Consider the following 20,310-nt stretch of genomic DNA (forward strand, 5'->3'; position numbering starts at 1 on the left):
TGAAGATTTCATGGCTCCGACAGGAAATATCAGTGAGGAGAAGTGATAGGAACAGAAGGAAGCCTTGAAGTGAAAGCATTTTCAGAGAGTCAGCACTTTCTCCAGCTTTACAATTCGGCAGATTAGAGCAGGTGGAGCAAGGGCTCCACGCGCAATCTGTATCCAGAGTCTGCGCCCTCAGAACCCGTCCCCCAGTCTTTGGTGGGACCCTACAGCAAAGAACCCCAATTCTGACACAGCTGAAGCATGCAAGGGTGATATGATGTCATTTCAAAGACAGCGAAGAAACCAGACATCAATAAAAATGTAAGAGGAGGAGCAGAATGTGAGACCAACTGGGGGAGAAATAAAATGGTAAGGCTGAGGGTGCCATTCAGTGAGACCCTCACCTGGAGCTCAGCATGAAAAAGAAAAAGGAAAAAAAAAAAAGATATATATATATATATATATATATATATATATATATATATATAGAGAGAGAGAGAGAGAGAGAGAGAGAGAGAGAGAGAGAGAGAGAGAGAGCTCTAAGAGCCTGGGCTCTTTCAGGACAGAAGAGAAAAACCAGCTCCACCTTTCTCCTTTTCCCCTAGAACTTCTTGCACCCAGCATTGGTGCCCCTATGGCACAAACGCAATTAGATTTTTGTGTCTGCAAAGACCTTGATTTGGGTGGTCTGAAGTTGAGGTTTCATTTTCTTGTGCTGAATTAGCACCATTCAAGGCCAAAGAGTTTTTCTTTCTTTCTTGAACACGTTCAGGTGCCTGAAATAATATACACCCAGCAAACTGCAGTTTGTAAAGGTAATGGTTCAGTCTAAACTCAACGCAAATGCTGCTTAACAAGGAAATGTGAATACTTTACAAACTCCTTCAGGGCAATACTGTGTCATAAAGGACTTTTGTGTCTTCCACCTCCTGGGCTCATTGTCTACCTTCTCTGATATAGTAGTTTTAATAAGTAACCCGAATTGTTAACACTGTATTCATGCTTCCTCCTTTGACACAGAAATGGCATTTCATTGTTATGCACCTTCCTCTTTCGTGACAGGTTCTTTGTAAATTAATTTCTCCCAAGCTTGTTTTCAGTCTGCAGATCATTTTGCAGGCTTCTCATCTAACAGATGAAAGGTTTAATTCAAGTTGAAGAAGCATGCTTCAATTACAAGTAATTAATTTAGGCTCCATTCATCTCAAGGAATATTTGAACATATAAATTTACACAGAAATCCTGGGAGTGTCAAATTATGCAACCAAGAGAAAGTAAGCTCTTTGTCGTTTTGTGAGGAGGTTGAGCCATTAGAGTTTCTCCCTCCTTCCCTCTTCCTCCTTTTCTCCCACCCACCCGGCTTTGAATAATTTCAAGAAGTTAGTGCAAAAACCACGTTTAACGTTAGACAATTAATGCATAAGAGAAAACACAAAACCCAAGAATATTTATTTATCCTTTTAAAGCTTGCAAACTCATAATATATGTTTGGAAATTCTTGACGTTTACCGCGAGCAATGATTTTTAAATTGTTTTTTTAATGTAAGAAAAGTAATGCATATTCACTAATATGTCATAGATTCAATACATATATATTTAAAACATACTGAAAACAAAGCAATTTTTAAAATCATTTTTTACACGTACTGAGATAGCATCCTTCTTTTTTTTTTTTCCTAAGCCCATATTATGTGGATTTTTTGGCGGGGGGGGGGGAGAAGGAGTATTGTTGAAGTGTGCTACAGAATGAACTTTGAAGCAAGAAAGTTAATCAGAAGGAGTGGCACGCCTGTAATACCTGCACTTGGGAGTGGAGGCTGAAGGTAAGAAGTTCAAGGTCAGCCTGAACTATTTAAAAAAATTAATAAAGTAGAAGGGGCCCCGATACTGTGGGTACATACATGAAAAGGAAACTTGTAAAGAACTTGCATACTGTAGCACTGCACACTGTCGAACGAGGCCATTTGCGGGGCGCCTCACGCCCCGGGTGGGCAGCGGAGACCCGCGCGCGGTCTCCTTCGCGGGGACCCGAGTCGGGCGAGCTGCTGGCGCCGGGGGAAGCCGAGGGCGCACAGGGTGAGCGCGCGCACGAGCTCGCCGCGTGGCCGCGTCTCCCCAGGGCACGGCTCTCAGCCCGAGCTGCGAGGGGAACCTGGAGGCCAGAAGAGCAGTAGGCGGTGAGGATGGTCTGGGTCCCGGCCCAGAGCTCCCGCCCCCGGGCTGGCGCCACTGTTGGCCGGCTGCATGCGATAAAACGGGCAAGGTTCTGCAAGCCCAATCAGGGAGGCGAAGATCCGATAGCCGCACCGGCCCGAGGCTCCGGGAGTGTATGTTCCAAATGTTTAAACTGCTCCGAGCGCCAGCGCCCGGGCGACCTTCGGCAAACAACGCTTCCTTCTAATCTGCAAGCGGGGAGCGCCTTCCCGGCACCCCGCCCTGGGCGCTCCGGAGCTCACCAGTACCCCCGGACACCCCGCAAGCCGCTTGCGTCAGGCGGGCGGGGATTTGGGAAGCGCCTGGGCTCTTGCCCCGCCCTGAGGGGGGCGGGGGGCGGAGCGGGGACCCAGACCGGCCACTCAGGCGGAGTTAGCCGAGCCGCGAGTGCCGGGAGCCCCGAGGACCTATAGCCGCCGGGACGCACAGGGTCGCCGTCGGGGAGCCCCAGAGCACGGCCAGCACTTCATTCAGCATGATGGACTTGGAGCTGCCGCCACCGGGACTACAGTCCCAGCAGGTGCCGTCCCGGCCCTCGGGCATCGCGGTGGGGCCGGGAAAGGGGGCAGGGGCTCGAGGGACACTGCTGCCCGGGAGGGGGACAGCTCACGCCGGTGCTGCAGTGGTCTGGTTTCGGAGCTGCTGCGCTTGGCCGGGGACGTTTGTTAGATAGGTAGACAGACAGACAGACAGACAGGCTGGTAGGCAGGGCAATGAGGACCTGGCCCGGTGGCCCGAGACATTCGCGTGTCTGCGGTCCCCAAGGGTGGGTTGGGGTTTAGAGGGATTCGGGCAGCACTCGAGCGTGTGCCCACAATAAGTCTCCAGCGGCTGCTGCCAGGCTCGGGAATCCCGGGTCTGAACCCCTGAGTTCGTCGTGGCCCCCAAAGTGGCCGGGCAGGAGGATGCGGACGCCGGCGGTCTGAGCCGGCGCGGCCCGGCCCGGCCCTTTCCGGGACTGCTCGGCTTCCCAGACACGGAGCGGGCAAAAATGTGCCTAGTCACGGGGCCGCTCTCGGGGGAGCTGAGGTCGTGTCCGCGCCGGACCCGGAGCTCCTCCCGGCCTCCGAGACCATCCCTCCGGCTCCGCGACCTCCGCGGGCTGCGGCGCGCTCCCTGGCTCGGCCGTCGGGCGGAGCCCCGGTGGGAAGCGGCAGCCCGTGCGCCCTCGCCGGGGCCCCGGGGCCGCGGCGCTCCGGGAAGCCCGGCCTCCCCGGGGGCGGGGGAGAAAGTTACGGAGAGTCCCGCGCGCTCCGATGGCTCGACGGGCGCCCGGCGGGCAAAGTTCCGCACGTTGACCCGGGGCCAGGAGAGGGGTTTGGTTCGAGGAGCCCGGCAGGAATTGCGGATCTGGGCTGTGGGCTCAAGTCCGCGTTGACCACTCCCGGGGCGGGGGCCGGGCGCGCGGAGCTGTTGCGAGCTCCGTGGCTCCGCTGGCCACCCACGGCGTGCGCGGGCGGCCGTGACCCTCGCTGACAGCGGCCGGTTGGCTGTCACGGCGGCCCTCAGTGGGCCCTTTCCTGCTTTATAGCGTGCAAACCTCGCCGCGCTGGGGCCAAGGGACAAGTTGGAGCTGTTGATCTGTTGCGCAATTGTTATTTTCCCCTGGGCGGCTTTGTGTTTGGATTTAGCATTACAGAATTGCAGTTCCAAAATGTGTAAGGCCCAATATTCTGTTCTGTACTGTCAAGGGTAAGAATTGCGAATGTGGATTCGAAGTTCCGTTGCTTTTATGCTGTCACTGTTATTATTATTATTTGCCTTCAGCTGCTTTTTCTCCTTGAATTCTTTATGTTTTCCCATTGCTGTTTGAGAACTTGCCTCCTCAATTTCTTAGCATGTTCTCCCCACTTTTGGATGGGACACTGGTATTAATAAGTTAACATAACAATAAGTTTTGTAAATTGTTATGTAAGTGAAAACAAGTTTCTCTTTATACTTACAGAACTTTTAAAGGAGTGAAATAGTGTGCCAAAAAGTTTTGTGTTGTAATAGGCTTAAATTTTTTTTTAAACTTTAGTTCAAGGAAAGGTGTAACTTGATAGAACAATAAATTTATTTAAATGTAAAGTTTTAAAAAGGTGTTAATTGTATGTTTTCCCTTTAAAGATAACTTTCTTAAACTTGGCCCCAGAAGTGATAGAGGTTATATCTACCCATTTTAAAAATATTTTTTATTTATTTATTTACTTTCAAGCAGAGAGAGAATGGGTTCCACTAGGGCCTCCAGCTGCTGCAAACAAACCCCATATGCTGTATGTGGATACTGGAGAATAGAACCCTGGGCTTTGGGCTTTGCAGGACAGTTCCCTAACTGCTGAGCCATCTCTCCAGCCCTCCCCTGTTTTTGAGGTAAGGTCTAGGTCTAGTCCAGCCAGATCTGGAATTTACTCTGTAGTCCCAGGCTGGCCTCCACTTGGCGCCACCAAGCCTGACTAGGTTTTCATTAGGATGAACAAGTAAATTGTACTTTGATTTCCTAGTGTTCATTAATAATCTAAAGGAATTCTTGTTTGACCAAAGGATACAGGATACAAGAAGCGAACTTGAAGCCAGGTGTGGTGGGCTGGCCTTTAATCCCAGTACTCCACTGGGGAGGCAGAGGTAGGAGGGCCACCCTGAGACTCCATAGTGAATTCCAGGTCAGCCTGAGCTAGAGTGAAACCCTACCTTGAAAAACAAAAGCAAAAACACACACACAAAAAAAAAGTGAACTTGAGTTCTTAAATTTTTCTCTTTTGTGTGGAGTATAGCATTTCATATACACAATCCCATAAAATATATTTATTGCTTTTATGTATAAATGAATTTCAGTTATTTGATAAAAGTAAATGCTCTTCTAATTTTGTCATCAGACAGCTAGGGAAAAGTGAATCAAAGTTTAGGATCAATTCTAAAATTACTAATTGGAGCTGGGTGTGGTGGCACATGCCTTTAGTCCCAGCACTTGGGAGGCAGAGGTAAGAGGATCGCTGTGAGTTCGAGGCCACCCTGAGACTAAAGAGTAAATTCCAGGTCAGCCTTGGCTAGAATGAGATCCTTCCTTTAAAAAAAAACAAACAAAAAAACCTTATTGGTAGTCCAGATGGATTTGAATGGAGTCAAAAGATTTGAACAAAAGATCAGAGAAACTCACCAAGTGTGGAGTGGAACTAGGCTTTCATTCTCTGCTTAAGGGTTGTGTTGCTGAACACCCCTTAAGGAGGCTCTAGGATTTTGTGTTTCCATTAAGTGGAAAGACTCCATTACTTACTTTATTTTATTGACAACTTCTATGATTGTAAACAATATCCCATGACAATTCCCTCCCTCCCCCCACTTCCATTACTCTTATCACAGGTGTCTTGGAAAGATAAAGTACTTTTGAAGATCAAGAATGAAGTTGATGTTGGATGAGACCTATGCAGTTATTTTTAAATGTCAAATACAAGACAGGCCTCTCCTCTCCAAAATCAATGTTAAGCAAAGAACAACCTAGCCCCTTAGATGTGTACAAAACCTCTTGAGACATTGTTGAAGCAGCGTGTAGGAGGAAAAAACACTATATCAGTTTTTTGCTTTAAAAATAACTAGATCTAGCCTGGCGTGGTGGCGCATGCCTTTAATCCCAGCCCTCGGGAAGCAGAGGTAGGAGGATCACCTTGAGTTCGAGGCCACCCTGAGACTCCATAGTGAATCAGCCTGGGCTAGAGTGAGACCCTACCTCAAAAAACCAAAAACAAAAAACCAAAACAAAAAAAAGTAACTAGGGCCATTTTGAAATGTCTTTTTTGTTAACTTGGGACCTTATAAACAATGCTGAGTGAAACAAACAAACCTTCTTTAGGATTACCAGGAAGAGTTGAAAGCCAGCTTACATGGTTTTTCTTGGTACTTGCGTTTATCCAGAATGAGGTACAAGGCTGCATAAGAGGTGCATTTGTAGACTCTAGGCACCTTTTTTACTGGGCATTGCCTCTGTCTGGATTGAACACATTTAAAAGAGAATTTTGCATAAATATTTCCTTTATAAATTTTTTTTCTTTGAATGAGGGTTAACCTTGGGATGCAGGATGAATTTGGCAGTGATATAATTGAGAAGTTATTGAGTTCTTCTCTGCATGCCAAGGAGTAGATAATTGCTTCACATTTGTGATTTCTCAGTAACCCCATAGGAAATACTAGTATCTCGGGTGTTCAGGTTAGGAAAGAGTCACTGTGAGAGGCCAAGAGTCCTCAAAGGGCAACTCAGCTGTTGAGTGGCACAGATAGAATTCAAACCTAGCTAAGCCCTGACCCTCAGGGCTCTGAATCCCCATTCCACATTGGACAGAGACTGGAAGCAGGTGGCAGAGTTCATCCTTTAACAAGTAGGTAGATGGAGAAAAACAGAGGGCACAATGGAAAAGGCTAGTATCTGCACCTTTCCCACTTAACCTGGGCATTTAGTAGCCATGTGAGAGGGAGTGGATCCTTTTAATTACAGGGAGAGTGACCAAGTGTGGCCACGGAATTGCAGCCTGTGGTCCTTCCCAGGGAGACACAGGTCTTGGGTGGGTGTCACTTACAGAGGCAGGGTGTTTCCTCGTATAATCATCATTTTTAAAGCTTGTGGGATTTGGATATGAACGTTTGAGAGACAGTGACTGTTTTCTTCTTAAATCTTTTGGTTGCTGGAACCTTTGCTCTTGTTTGAATAGTGGTCCAGAATAAGTTTGGGGGCTGGAGAGATGACTCAGCACTTAAGGTATTTGCCTGTGAAGCCTAAGGACTCAGGTTCTATTATCCAGCACCCATGTAAACCAGATGCAGAAGGTGACACATGAGTTTGAAGTTTGTTTGCAGTGGCTGGAGGCCCTGGCATGCCCATTCTCTATCTGTGTCCCCCCCCCCCATCTCTCTCTAAAAATAAATAAAAATTTTAAAAGACAAAAATAAGTTTGGTAGTGAAGATATGTTGTAAATTGTGTTCCTGATGGGGTAAAACTAGTTTGAAGAAAAGTGAATAGTTTGGTCAGGGGCCACTGAGTTGAAAACAGCTAGCGGAAACCTCTTAGCTCAAATTGAACTCTAATCCCCTGTTTTGGCAATTAGTTTATTTCTTTTCCTACTCCAGATATGTCATCTAAATGGAGCCATACAATATTTACTATCTGATGACTGACTTCTTAGCTTTATGTTTTTACAATTCAGCCTTGTTATTCCATATTATCTATGTCTTCATTTCTTCCTGTTGCTGAATACTCTTCCATTGCATGGGTAAGTCACATTTACTCATCATCAGTTGATAAACATTTGAGTTCTGTCCTTTTCTTTTTCTTTCTTTTTCCTTTCCACTCCATTAATTAGGCTTGTCATCAGAATTTTAAACACTGATACTTAGGCTATATACTTCATTCAGTTAGAATATCTTGGTGGGGTTAGCTATTATTGCTATGTTAAGACATCTTACTGGTTTCCAATTGCAGTGAGGATTAGAAGGCCTTGGGGGCCTAATGCATGCAGTACTTGGTGCCCATTGAAAGTTCATACAGTCTTCTGGAAAAGCTGGTTGGGACACCATTGCAGTCAGCTTCTCATTGCTGAGACAAACATCCAGCCAGAAGCAGCTTATGAATTGAAAGGGTTTAATTTCAGGTTTACGAATCCAGGGGACTACCGTAAATGGTAGAAGAAGGTGGGTGGTCCCTTTCATAGATCCAAGCAGGGAGACACCACCAGCAGCCATTACCATACCAACAGCAGCAAGCACCGACCACCAGGGCTCAAAACAAACCTTAAGGCCAGACTCTAGGATCCCCTCCTCAGTGACACACCCCCTATGACAGGAGATCAAATAGGAAGTTTAATCACAACTAACTGAGCCTATGGGGCCATATATTCAGTCTACCACAGACACATTACTTAACTCATGTCGTGTTTTAATATGTGATCACTGACCTTCAGAACATCATGATTAATGCCTAACTCTGGGATTGATGTTTTAAGATTCCTGGTGAATGTTTGAAATTCAATTAGTATGACTTGAGCTCTTTAATTCCCTCGTGAAGATCCGAGGGGTAACCTAGCTGTCAAAAGGAGTCCCCAAATCTTAGTCTTTAGGATTATTCCATCTTTTCGTAGCCTGTGGATAACCTGCAGTCTAGATCATTGGCAAGGGCACAAAGAAAGGGCAGTGAGAGCCAGGTGTGTGTTGGCTTTCTTCTGTAATCCAAGCTCTTGGGAAGGTCGTCAGGAACTGGAGGCCAGCCTGGGTGACATGGTGAGACCCTGTCTCTATACAAACAGGCAGTGAGGAGGACAGAATGCTTATGCTGGGGTGGGGTTGAGTGTGGAGGCGGGGACAGAATGAGGCCTTATTCTGCAAGCCCTGCATTCCTAGGCTTTGTTCTTTTTCTCCGTTACAAAGAAAACGTTTGAATTCCAAGGCAACCCCCAGTCTTTAACAAGTTCATTTTTTGGGTTCTGTGTTTGGCTGATAAAGCCACCTTTAAATCCTTGCCACGGTGACTACCCCTGAGTGGTTTTCCAAGAAGCTCACATATTTGGAACTGGAGGCTTACTTGTGTGTGTATATTGGGGTGGGGGGAGATAGGGGAGGCCATGACACAAATCCCACTTGAGACCAAGGTGTGTCCTTTGAGGCCAGCCCTTCACTTGTGCACACCTCTAAACACCACAGCCACTCCCCACTTGCCCAGAGCTACCAGGCAGAACTTTCTTGGCACCATTCCATTCTTGCCCTTCTCCCCTTCCATGAGGAATGTTTAGTTGGCAGGAATTTGTCTCACCTATTTCTTTAAAGATTTTTGAAAACCTTTATCTGGGCTGGAGAGATGGCTTAGTGGTTAAGGTACTTGCCTACAAAGCCAAAGGACCCCAATTCGATTCCCCAGGACCCACGTGAGGCAGATGCACAAGGTGGCACATGCGTCTGGAGTTCATTTGCAGTGTCTGTAGGCCCTGGCATGCTCATTCTCCCTTTCTGTCTTTCTCTCTCTCAAATAAATAAATGAAAATAAAATATTAATAAAAAACCCTTTATCTTTTGTTTTGTTTTTTAAGAAGCCAAGCTTTTCCCAGCCTAAGGGATTAGAACAGAGAGGGAAATCCTAATGGTCACTGCTCGTCCTGTGGGCAGGCAGAGCTGGAAGTGATTGTGTGGTGGAATTACGTTGCTGTACCGGTTGGTTTTGCAGCACCAGAGTCAGGGATTCTTTTCCGTTTTCTTGAGACACGGTCTCATACTGCAGCCCAAGCCAACCTTGAGCTCACTATGTAGCACAGACTGACTTTAAACTCACAGCTAACCTTCTGCATAACTGCTAACATTACAGGCGTGAGCTGGTCATGCCCTGCAAACCAAGGACTGTTTTTATTTGGGAATTTGGGGTATCTCTGAGAATGGCAGAGCTTTTCTTGACTCTTGGGTGGGCAATAACTCTGGATCTAGGGCCCCAGAAGCTTAATGGCCATGCAAAGCTTGTACTGAGTCAATGGCCTTTCTGGGTCCTTGTTTTATGAGTTTCAACGAATTAAGTTCACACACTATACACATACGGTAAGACTAAAAAAGATTTCATCATAGTTTAGGAGAGGGAGAACTTGGAGCTAAAAGGAAAGTAGTGCAGAGTTCCTGCCCAGTAGGGTTCCCAGAAACGGGAAAGCCCACCTAGAGACCCAGATTGGGGTGTTTTGTGGGAGCCCCGTGGATGGTGGGACTGAACTGATTAGTTCTGACCTCTAACAAAGTGGACACCTAGATTCTCCCCCTACAGGCTCAAGGACATTACTTGCTTTTACTTTGGTGGAAGGAGGGAGGAGCAATTCACCCTAAACTGCCTCAGTTTTGGTTGTTTTTCAGGCAGTCTTGTATAACACAGGCTGGCCTTGAACTAAGAGGACCTTGAGCTTCTGAGCCTCCTGCTTTTATCTCCAGAGCACTGGGATTACAAATGTGAGCCGTTATGCCCAGTTTAGCAGTGCTGGAGATTAAACCCAAGGTTTTGTGTCTGTTTGGCAAGCACTCCACCAACTGAACTACATCCAACCTAAACCAGGGATGCTTGATGCTGTGACTAGAGGGTATTGACTAATCAGGAATTTTTTCTACCTAGTCTAAAAAATAAATGCCATTCAAATCTTGGTAATGAGGACTGGAGAGATGGCTCAGTAGGTAAAGCCCTTTCTGTACAAGTGTGGAGGACCTGAGTTTGGATCTCCAGAACCCATATAAAGCTGAACACATTAGCATGCATCTGTAATCCCAGCCCTCCTATGGGGACAGGGGAGGTGGCGACAAAAGGATCATCAAGACAAGAGAACCCGTGGGCCAGCTAGCCTGGTGTTCTCAGTGGTGAACAAGAGACCCTGCCTCACACAAAGTAGAAGGGAGAGACCAGCACCTGAGGGTGTCCTCTGACATCCATGACACACACTATGGCACGTACACCCTCTAGCACACACGTACATATACACGTGTGTGCGTGCACATACACACAAAGATAATCATAAACCTTACTAATGAAAGCCACAGGGAATAAAACTTTTTGGGCTGGAAGGATGGTTTAGCAGTTAAAGCGTTTGCCTATAAAGCCAAAGGACCCAGGTTCTATTCCCCAGGACCCACGTTAGCCAGATGCAGAAGGAGGCACACGCATCTGGAGTTCGCTTGCAGTGGCTGGAGGCCCTGGCGTGCCCATTCCCGCTCCCCCCCCCCCCCGGTCAAATAAATAAATAAAAATAAATTTTTTAAAAAAAAACAGAGAAAAACTTTCTTTTACCAACAATAGGAAAAATTGATCATCTTTGAAGAGTTGTCAGTCTGTGAAGAAATTATTTCTGCGGGTCTACTTTGCACTGCTGAGGAATGCCTGCCAACCCATGTTCTCTCAGTGGTTCCCAGGCTGAGACCAGGCCTCCTCTGGGGACAGAGCTGCACACTTCACTGGAAATGCCTTTACCTGTCTTCATGTTTGAGGGAGTTCTTGGGGCATTTGGTTCCAAACTGCAACCAGGGGCCTTAGTATGTAGAAGGGGGAGATATCCCAAGAAGAGAAGGTCAGCTTGCACCTCTCCTCATTGACCTTGACAAGTAAAGACTTAACTCTCAGAGGTCTGAGTAATGACTCCCCTAGGTAGAACAGACGTTCATTGTCTTTCTAGGTCCCTGTCCTAAAGGACTCAGGAAGCTTGGGCTCCAGAGGCCTGTGGTCTTGTGTGCTTCAAGGTTCCAGAGTCCGCTTGTAATGCACAGTTGAGCTATAAAATCAGTGATTGTGCAGGCAGGCAGCAGAAGACAATTGTGAAGACTGAGGAGACAATTACTGTCCCACTTCTGTTCATGTTATGAACTCACTTCCTATGTTGTAAAGAGAACCAACCTTTGCTATTGTAAAACACCTGATCACATTGCTCAGTATCCCAGAGCCTGTGCTTCTAGATCCTCCAGTGGATAATTTAATGTGCAGATGCTCAAGTCTCCTAAGTAAAACTATCCAGTATTTGCACACACATTCTGCCCTCTGAATTACTTAGAATATCTAATTCAGTGTCAGAGATATAGAAATAGTTGGATTGTTTAGGGAACAATAATAAAGCAGATGTGGTACAGCTTTTCATTTCAGGGTTGCTTGGAACCCACGGAGGTTGGGCGGGGGCGGAGAATGGCCTAACATTGACTGAAATCCTGCTAGGAGTGTACTGGGCCCTGACATATTCCCTTCTTTGATCCTGACAAGTCTTTGTAGATATCCCATTGACGCAAACATCGAGAGTTCCTTCACAGCATGCCAAAGGTCCTAGCGTCCATTCTCTCCCCGGCCCTCTCAAAATTAAGAAAATAAACCACTCAAAGAGGTCAAATCTCTTGCCCAGGACCACACTGCTTCATGTTGCAGAACCGGGATTTTAAATGTTCATAATCTGAACTCTCTCTTGCTTGCTTTCCCCCTTCTTTCATGTGCTTGTCTAAAGGCCATGAACATTTTAATCTTGCTAACTGCCAAAGAACGAAGAACTCCTTCACAATGATTTCTAGATAGTTCCTTCCTCCAAGCCCCTTCAGTTAGTACCTGGGCCCACCCTCTCAGAATGGAGGGCTGTCCCACCTTAGTGCATGCTTAGCAGCGTTGTGACTGCCCCGGAAGGCCCCCCTCACCCTCTGACTCTCACAGTTCTAAGCGCTCCTAGCAGGCCTAGAGAGATGGCTCAGCCATTAAAGGTTCTTGCCAAGAGCCGGGCATGGTAGCGCACGCCTTTATCCCAGCACTCAGGAGGCAGAGGCAGGAGGATCGCGGTGAGTTCAAGGCCACCCTGAGACTACAAAGTGAATTCCAGATCATCTGGACTAGAGTGAGACCCTACCTCGAAAAACCAAAAAATAAAAATAAAAAAATTTTAATTTTTTAAAAAAGGTTCTTGCTAAGTGTTCCTAGCTGCTGGAGTTGGCACCAGTAAGACAGACATGGGGCGCTGATTTCCAGAGACAGTGTGGAGCCAAAAAGCCTTTGCATGTTGTCAGGAGACTTTGACAGCCTTCATTTTTGTAGGGAAACCTGACAAAACCCCCAGATGGCAACCTGGTTACGCTGTTGATTTTCAGGGAAAGGAGGCAAGGTGTAGAGTGCTCTGGAGCTCAGAAGGATGGGTGCGTTTTCTTTACTTGCGGAGGGTAGCCTGTCCCGATCATTCACTCGGGGAATAGGTTATTGGATAACGCAAGCTGACACCCAGGAGGACTGTGGCTGCAGGAAATTGGCCATAAAAAGATAACCTGAACGTTATTCTCAGTTTAGTTTTCAAGGAGACAGAGTTAAAAGTCATGCCATCTTTCTGTGTCACGTGCTCTTTTCCCTGGAAGAAGTCCGAGTATTGAGATAAGAGTAAGGAATAATGGAGAAGGTTGAGGTACGTACGTTGAGGCCGTAGCTTAGTGCTTTAGAAAAACGTGGGTGTTGTCAACAAAGGGAGTTTGCCCATTTTTCCTTTTTCTAACTAGTATCCTCCAAAGAAAATATACTTAATCAGCAATCAGGTTGATGGATTAATTTTTAAAATATTTTAATTTATTTATTTGAGACTGAGTAACTGTGGGTGTGCCGGGGCCTTTGCCACTGCAAACAAAGTTTGGACACATGTGCCACTTTGTGTACCTGGCTTTCTGTGGATACTGGACAATCAAACTGGGTGGTTGTCAGGCTTTGCAGGCAAGCGCCTGAAGCAGCAATGTTTCCAGCCCTCACTTTTTAGTACTACCTACCTAGATTGCAAAATACTTTGTGTTTTTTGAACAGAGACTTGCCAGATCTGGGCTTAAACTTACTATGTGACCCAGGTTGGCCTGAAACGTATGGGTCCTCTTGACTTAGCTTCCTGAATGCCAGCATTCTAGGCCCATACCACACCCAGCACCCAGATTGCATTTTTTTTTTTTTTTGGTTTTTCAAGGTAGGGTCTCACTCTAGCCCAGGCTGCCCTGGAATTCACTATGGAGTCTCAGGGTGGCCTTGAACTCACAAATTCCTACCTCTGCCTCCCATGTGCTGAGATCAAAGGCATGCGCCACCAGGTCCAGCTGCAAAATTCTTTTAATGGACAGTTCAACATACTGTATCATTTGTTCTCAAAAAATCAGTTTTAAGGCTGGGATGTCAGCTCCAGGATAGAGTGAGTGATTGCTTAGCATGCACAAAGCTTGAGGGCCTACTACCTGCTCCACACCAAAAAGGGAAAAAAAAAAAAAAAAAAAAGAAGCAAGAAAGAAAGAAAAGAAAAGGAAAATAAATTTAAAAAATATATTTAAGGAGCATGTGTGTGTGTGTGTGTGTGTGTGTGTGTTCTTAAGAAATAATACTGTATTTCCAATAGAATACTCAAAGAGTAGTTCTTAAGGATTGTTATGGAAATGAAGTTAAATAATTTTCTGTGACTAGTAGTTGGGTCATATACAATAATATGATATAAAGCATGGTACCAGGCTGGAGTGACGGCTTAGCAGTTAAGGTGCTTTTCTGTGAAGCCAAAGGACCCAGGTTCGATTCCCCAGGACCCATGTAAGCCTGATGCACAAGGGGGCACATGCATCTGGAGCTCGTTTGCAATGGCTAGAGGCCCTGGTGTGAGCATTCTCTCTCACTCTCTACCTCTTTCTCTCTCAAATAAATAAATAAAATATATTTTTTTAAAAAGCACGGTGCCTTTATTACTTATGTAATTCAAACTCTAACCTCAGGCACTGTGGGTATGCAGTGAAAATACTGGATTCTAAGCCTAAAGAATGTATACTTAGTCATTGCACACATATTTGTTTATTTTTATTATTTTTATTTTTTGGTTTTTCAAGGTAGGGTCTTGCTCAAGTCCAGGCTGACCTGGAATTCACTATGTAGTCTCAGGGTGGCCTCGAACTCATGGCGAACCTCCTACCTCTGCCTTCCGAGTGCTGGGATTAAAGACATACACCACCATGCCCGGCCTTGCACAAATATTTATGAGATATCCACGTGCCCTAAAGAATTGCAGGGTGTGAAGTTTTTTTAATCTTCCAAGATAGAGCAACAATTGTTCTTCAAGGACATTTGCTTTTCAAATCACCCTTGCTATTCAGTCCCTTTGGCTCTTTGTACTCTTGAATTAGAGGGTATTTAATTTTATATCAGTGTAAATTCATTAGCAGCTCTGTCTCCTCTGCTTAGGGTAAAGTCCTCTAGTGGAGGGACAGTAACAGATGTGTGGTATGTGAGGGGGTCCCGATGGACCCTCTACCAGCTTGTCTGATGTGTGCCATGACAGTGCCGTGAGAAAGTGTCACTTCTGCCTGGGGTGCCTTCAGAGTGAAAGTCCTGAGGCAGTGGCATTTTCAGTAGTTTTTTTTTTTTTTTTAATTTTTATTTATTTATTTGAGAGCGACAGACACAGAGAGAAAGACAGGTAGAGGGAGAGAGAGAGGATGGGCGTGCCAGGGCTTCCAGCCTCTGCAAACGAACTCCAGACGCGTGCACCCCCTTATGCATCTGGCTAACGTGGGACCTGGGGAACCGAGCCTCGAACCAGGGTCCTTAGGCTTCACAGGCAAGCGATTAACCGCTAAACCATCTCTCCAGCCCAGTTTTTTCTTTTTTTAACTTTATATTTATGTGGGTGGATGGGTACACCAAGGTCTCTTGCCACTGCAAATGAATGCCTATCTAGCCTTATGTGGGGTGGCTGGGTGATTGAATCCCAACCAACAGGGTTTGCATTGCAAGTAAGTGCCTTTAACCACTAAGCCATCTCACCAGCCTCAGGTTTTTTATTGTTTTGTTTTTGTTTTTTTTTGCCTGTAGATTTCATTTCTCTCAGGCTTGGAGGTCTTTACTGAGACCCCTGGAATGGGGCAGGCATGACCTGGGCTCTGGCCAAGTATTGTCAGCTGGAAGGAGTTCGTAGGGCCTCTTCAGTCAGCTATACAGCTATTAATCAGTAGTTACCCAGGAAAATTAAAAACAGAGACAGCGCCCCGCCTTTCCTGTGGACTTTGCCTGCCAACCTCAACCAAACTGATCTGGACATATAGTGATGTTGGTTGTGGTGGCGGCAGCATCTTGGCCTCCCCCCGTGTTGTAAACGGTGCTAAGGACTTTAACAAATTATTTTTGTCCTGTGAAATCCTTTTATGCCCTGTGACATAACTTTCTCCCTGTTGTCAAGGTGGAGAACTGAGGCCTAGAGAGGTTATGTAGATAGATTTTATGGAGGGGAGGTGCCTGGATTTCATTGTCTGTAGATTGTGGATCATATTGATGGTAAGAATTAAGTTTTTTAAAAAAAAGTAGGCATGGGCTCTGGCACATGTAACCGATGGGAGGAACGACTATTATTACGGTATTCTGCTTCTGAAGATATTTGAATGTGGGGCAATCTGCAGTTTCCTTGACTCACTTGAAGAAAACCCCTCAATTTCTCGCTGCATAGCATCCGTACCCCGTTGTGCTTTTTGCTACCTTGTTTCTCTGCAGTCGTCCCTCCTGTACCCTGGCCTTAATGTGGGGCCTGGATCTTGAGAGTGAATCCTCCTGAGACAGAAAGCCAACCCCTGGTCAGGCCTTCTGTGTGCCTCAGCCCCCCACACTGCCCAGGGCCCTTGGGGGACCCTCAGCCTGTTGTGAGATTCCCTGTCAGGTGTGTGCATTGTCAAACCTACCTCAGTACTCCTTCCCAGACTTAGAGCAGGAGTTCTTCCTCGGGGTTGCGGGCCTAGGAGCTCAGTGTCCTTCAGGGCATGGAACTGGCCGAGAGGCGCTTGGGAGGGGTGGCAGTGGAGGGCTAAATCCAAACGCACACTGAGCCAACCTTTCTCCTTGTCCTCTCCCCACCCCACCCCTTCTTTAAAGCCATTCAAGTATTGTTTTAGAATAACTACCCTGAAATAACTTTGGCCTTTAGAACAGCAGGGCAGTGAATGGAAAGAAACCCTTCTGACGCCCTTGCAGGAGATGGCACAGCTGAGCGCTTTTCACATTCATCACCATTTGTTACCATGCAAATGCCTGCTACATAAACAAATCATGGCCTCACCTCCTATTTTTCTTGTAGCAGATAGATCCAGAAGCCTTAAAAGTAGCTGCTTCTTATGGCCATTGACATTTGTGACAGGAGTTAAATTTGTTTTCTTTTGCTTTTCGAGGTAGGGTCGCACGCTAGCCCCAGAATTCACTACGTAGTCTCAGGGTGGCCTGGAACTCATGGCGATCCTTCTACCTCTGCCTCCTGAGTGTTGGGATTAAAGGCGTGCGCCACCACCCCTGGCCTAGGAGTTAGATTTATTAATAGTGTTGTTACCACGTTCTGACACTGTTCTTTATAAATTAAGGGACATTTATGTATTTGCTTCATGTAAAAGACCATTTGTGATGACTGGTGTTGTCGTGGCTTTCTACACCAGTGACCCCACTGTGAGGGTAGGTGGTTGGGGACAGTCATCTATACAGCTAATTAACAGCATAGGCCCCCTCAGTCTTCATAAACCACAACGCTGTTCACTGCCCTGGCCACCTCTAGAATGAAGCCTGGATCTTCTGGAGTCAGTGTCCATGTTGCTTGAATGGGTGAGAACTCGGGCTCTATAAGGCAAGTGTGCCTGTTGTAGATCTCATGGTCACTATGTATTTGATGGATTTTCATGGGCAAAAGCACTAAGCCTCACTGTGCTTCCGTTTATTTTCACTCCAGGGGGTGATGATGGCACTGTCTACCTGGTGGATGGGTATGTGCCTCCGGGAGAGTGGGTATGAGGTTTTGAAGCAGTGTGGAGCACACAGAAAGCATGTGAGCACTAGTGGCTGTTGATAGTGCTGTGTAATGCCTGCTTTTATCTGGACTTAGAATACCTGAACTGTAGGGCTGTGGAGATGGCTGAGCAGTTAAATGTGCTTGCTTGCAAATTCTGCCACCCTAGGGTTCAACTCCCCAATACCCACATAAAGCCATGCATAAAGTGGTACATGCATCTGGAGTTTATTTGCAGTGGCAAGAGTCCCTGGTGTGCCTATTTTCTCTCTCTCTCTCTGTCTCCCTGTTTGCAAATAAATAATTGTGTGTGTGTGAGTGTGTGTGTGTGTGTGTGTGTGTGTGTGTATAAAACCCGTACTGTAACCCTTTATTCTCAAATCTCGGTGTGACCACCGTGTCACATAATTGTTTGGTGGATTAATCAAAAAGGTTAATATTAAGGGAGGAAAAAAGTCTACATAAGAGAATGGGAGCTGGGCATGATGGCTTATGACTTTAATCTCAGCACTTGGAAGGAAGAGGTAGTAGGATTGCCGCAAGTTCGAGGCCACCCTGAGACTGCATAGTGAATTCCAGGTCAGCCTGGGCTAGAGTGAAACCCTACCTTGAAACAACAACAACAACAAAACAGAGAGAGAGAATGGAATATAGCCAGGTGTGGTGGCACACACCTTTAATCCCAGCACTTGGCTGGTAGAGATAGGAGAATTGCCATGAGTTCAAGGCCACCCTGAGACTACATAGTGAATTCCAGGTTCTAGGTCAGCCTGAGCTACAGCAAGACTCTACGTCGAAAAAACAAAACAAACAAACAAACAACAACAAAAAAAAAAAAAACAGAAGAAGGAGAACAGATAACAAAAGAGAATGGAAAATATATATACTCTAATATGAATTCTTTTTTAATTTTATTTATTTATTTGAGAAAGAGAGCAGAGAGAGGGAGAATGGGCACGCCAGGGCCTACAGCCACTGTAAACAAACTCCAGATGCATGCACCACCTTGTGCATCTGGCTTATGTGGGTACTAGGGAATTGAACCTGGGTCCTTAGGCTTCACAGGCAAGTGCCTTAACCACTAAGGCATCTCTCCAGCCTGTGAATTCCATTTGAAGAAACCCAAATTGAAGTAGAAAACAATAGTGATTACCACTATGCATTTTCCAGTTGTACCATCTGAAAGCAGTTGAAATATGATTTCCAAACTCAGGATTAATTTATGTCCTTAAGCAGATAATAAGCACCTCAGGCTTTTTTTGTTCCATCCATTCTTCAGATAACCTTTGTAGTAATTAAAGTAATCACTGTAATTCCTGGATGTGGTGGTCTCAAGGTCATATGCTCCCCATAGGCTCTGTGTGTTTGAATATTTAATCCCCAGCTCTTGGTGCTGTTCAGGAAGATTACGGAACCTTTAGGAGGTGACACCTTGCTGGAGGAAGTGGGTCACTGGGATAAGGTCTCCTCTCTCCCCCTTTCTCTCTCCTTCCTCACTATAATGAACTCTGCCCCCTAGATGTAAACCAAATTAAGAATTTTCCTTCCTGGGCTGGAGACATGGCTTAGCGATTAAGTGCTTGACTGTGAAGCCTAAGGACCCTGGTTCAAGGCTCAATTCTTCAGGACCCACATTAGCCAGATGCACAAGGGGGTGCATGCATCTGGAGTTTGTGTACAGTGGCTGGAGGTGCTGCCGTACCCATTCTCTCTCTCTCTCTCTGCCTCTTTCTCTCTGTGTGTGTCATTCTCAAATAAATAAATGAACAACAACAACAAAAATTTTCCTTCCATAAACTGCTTTTCATTGTGTACTTTGTTCCTGTAACAAGAAAGTAGCCAATACATTGGATCATAACATTATTGAATAATATTTAAAAAAAAAACAAACTATCCAGCCAGGCATGGTAGCACATGCCTTTAATCTTTGCATTTGGGAGGCAGAGGTAGGAGGATCACCATGAGTTCAAGGCCACCCTGAGACTACATAACAAATTCCAGGTCAGCCTGGGCTAGGTGAGCACCTACCTCGAAAATCAAAAAAACAAGCAAACAAAAAACTATTAAACTATCAGTTTTCTCAATAAGAGGCCTCTTTGTAATTCATACAGAGCTCTTCCAGACCCTTGAGGTACATTTTCTTAAAAATAGTCACTGGCGATATAAACAATGCCTAGTGTGTTTGAAAGGGCTACTGTTCCCTGTGTGTTCAGCATGGCCTCTGGAAGTCACTTACCACCCAGAAGCATTTGTTGCTAGAACTTACTCCTGAGTGTGTAGGACCCACACTGGAAGCTGCTGTGGAACTGCACAATCCACCGTGGTAGTCACCAGCCACTGGTCACTTTGTAGCACTTGATGTGTGGTTTGTTTAACTGATAAATTCAACTTTTAATGAACCTTTAAAAATAACATTTAAGGGCTGGAGAGATGGCTTAGTGGTTAAGAACTTGCCTGTGAAGCCTAAGTACCCCGGTTCAATTCCCCAGGACCCACTTTAGCCAGATGCACAAGGGGGGGAGGTGCACGCATCTGGAGTTCGTTTGTAGTGGCTGGAGGCCCTGGCACACCTGTGCTTTCACTCTGTCTCTCTCTGTCATTCTCAAATAAATAAATAAAAATAAACAAAAAATTAAAACAAAATAACATTTAAAGCCAGGCGTGGTGGCACATGCCTTCAATTCCAACACTCAGTAGGACGAGCACTGTGAGTTTGAAGCCATCTGGGGACTACAGAGTGAGTTCTAGGTCAGCCTGGGCTAGAGTGAGCCCCTACCTCGAAAAACCAAACTAAATAAGTAAAAGGTGAAGTTACACGTGGGTTTCCACATTCCCTTTAGCGCTGCCTCTCCGTTGGGTAAGGTT

At 45.9% G+C, this 20,310-nt stretch overlaps 1 protein-coding gene across 1 annotated transcript in view; it reads left to right on the top strand.

The window, feature by feature from the left end:
• The first annotated feature begins 2,570 nt into the window (after window positions 1-2,570).
• Window positions 2,571-20,310, top strand: part of Nfe2l2 (NFE2 like bZIP transcription factor 2) — a 36,555-nt gene continuing 18,815 nt past the window's right edge. The window contains exon 1 of the mRNA XM_004660302.3: window positions 2,571-2,719. Within this exon, the coding sequence (XP_004660359.2) occupies window positions 2,675-2,719 (45 nt within the window). The 5' untranslated portion in view covers window positions 2,571-2,674. The remainder of the gene's footprint in view (window positions 2,720-20,310) is intronic.

This window comes from Jaculus jaculus, chromosome 4 (assembly GCF_020740685.1).
Source record: "Jaculus jaculus isolate mJacJac1 chromosome 4, mJacJac1.mat.Y.cur, whole genome shotgun sequence".
Taxonomy (NCBI): domain Eukaryota; kingdom Metazoa; phylum Chordata; class Mammalia; order Rodentia; family Dipodidae; genus Jaculus; species Jaculus jaculus.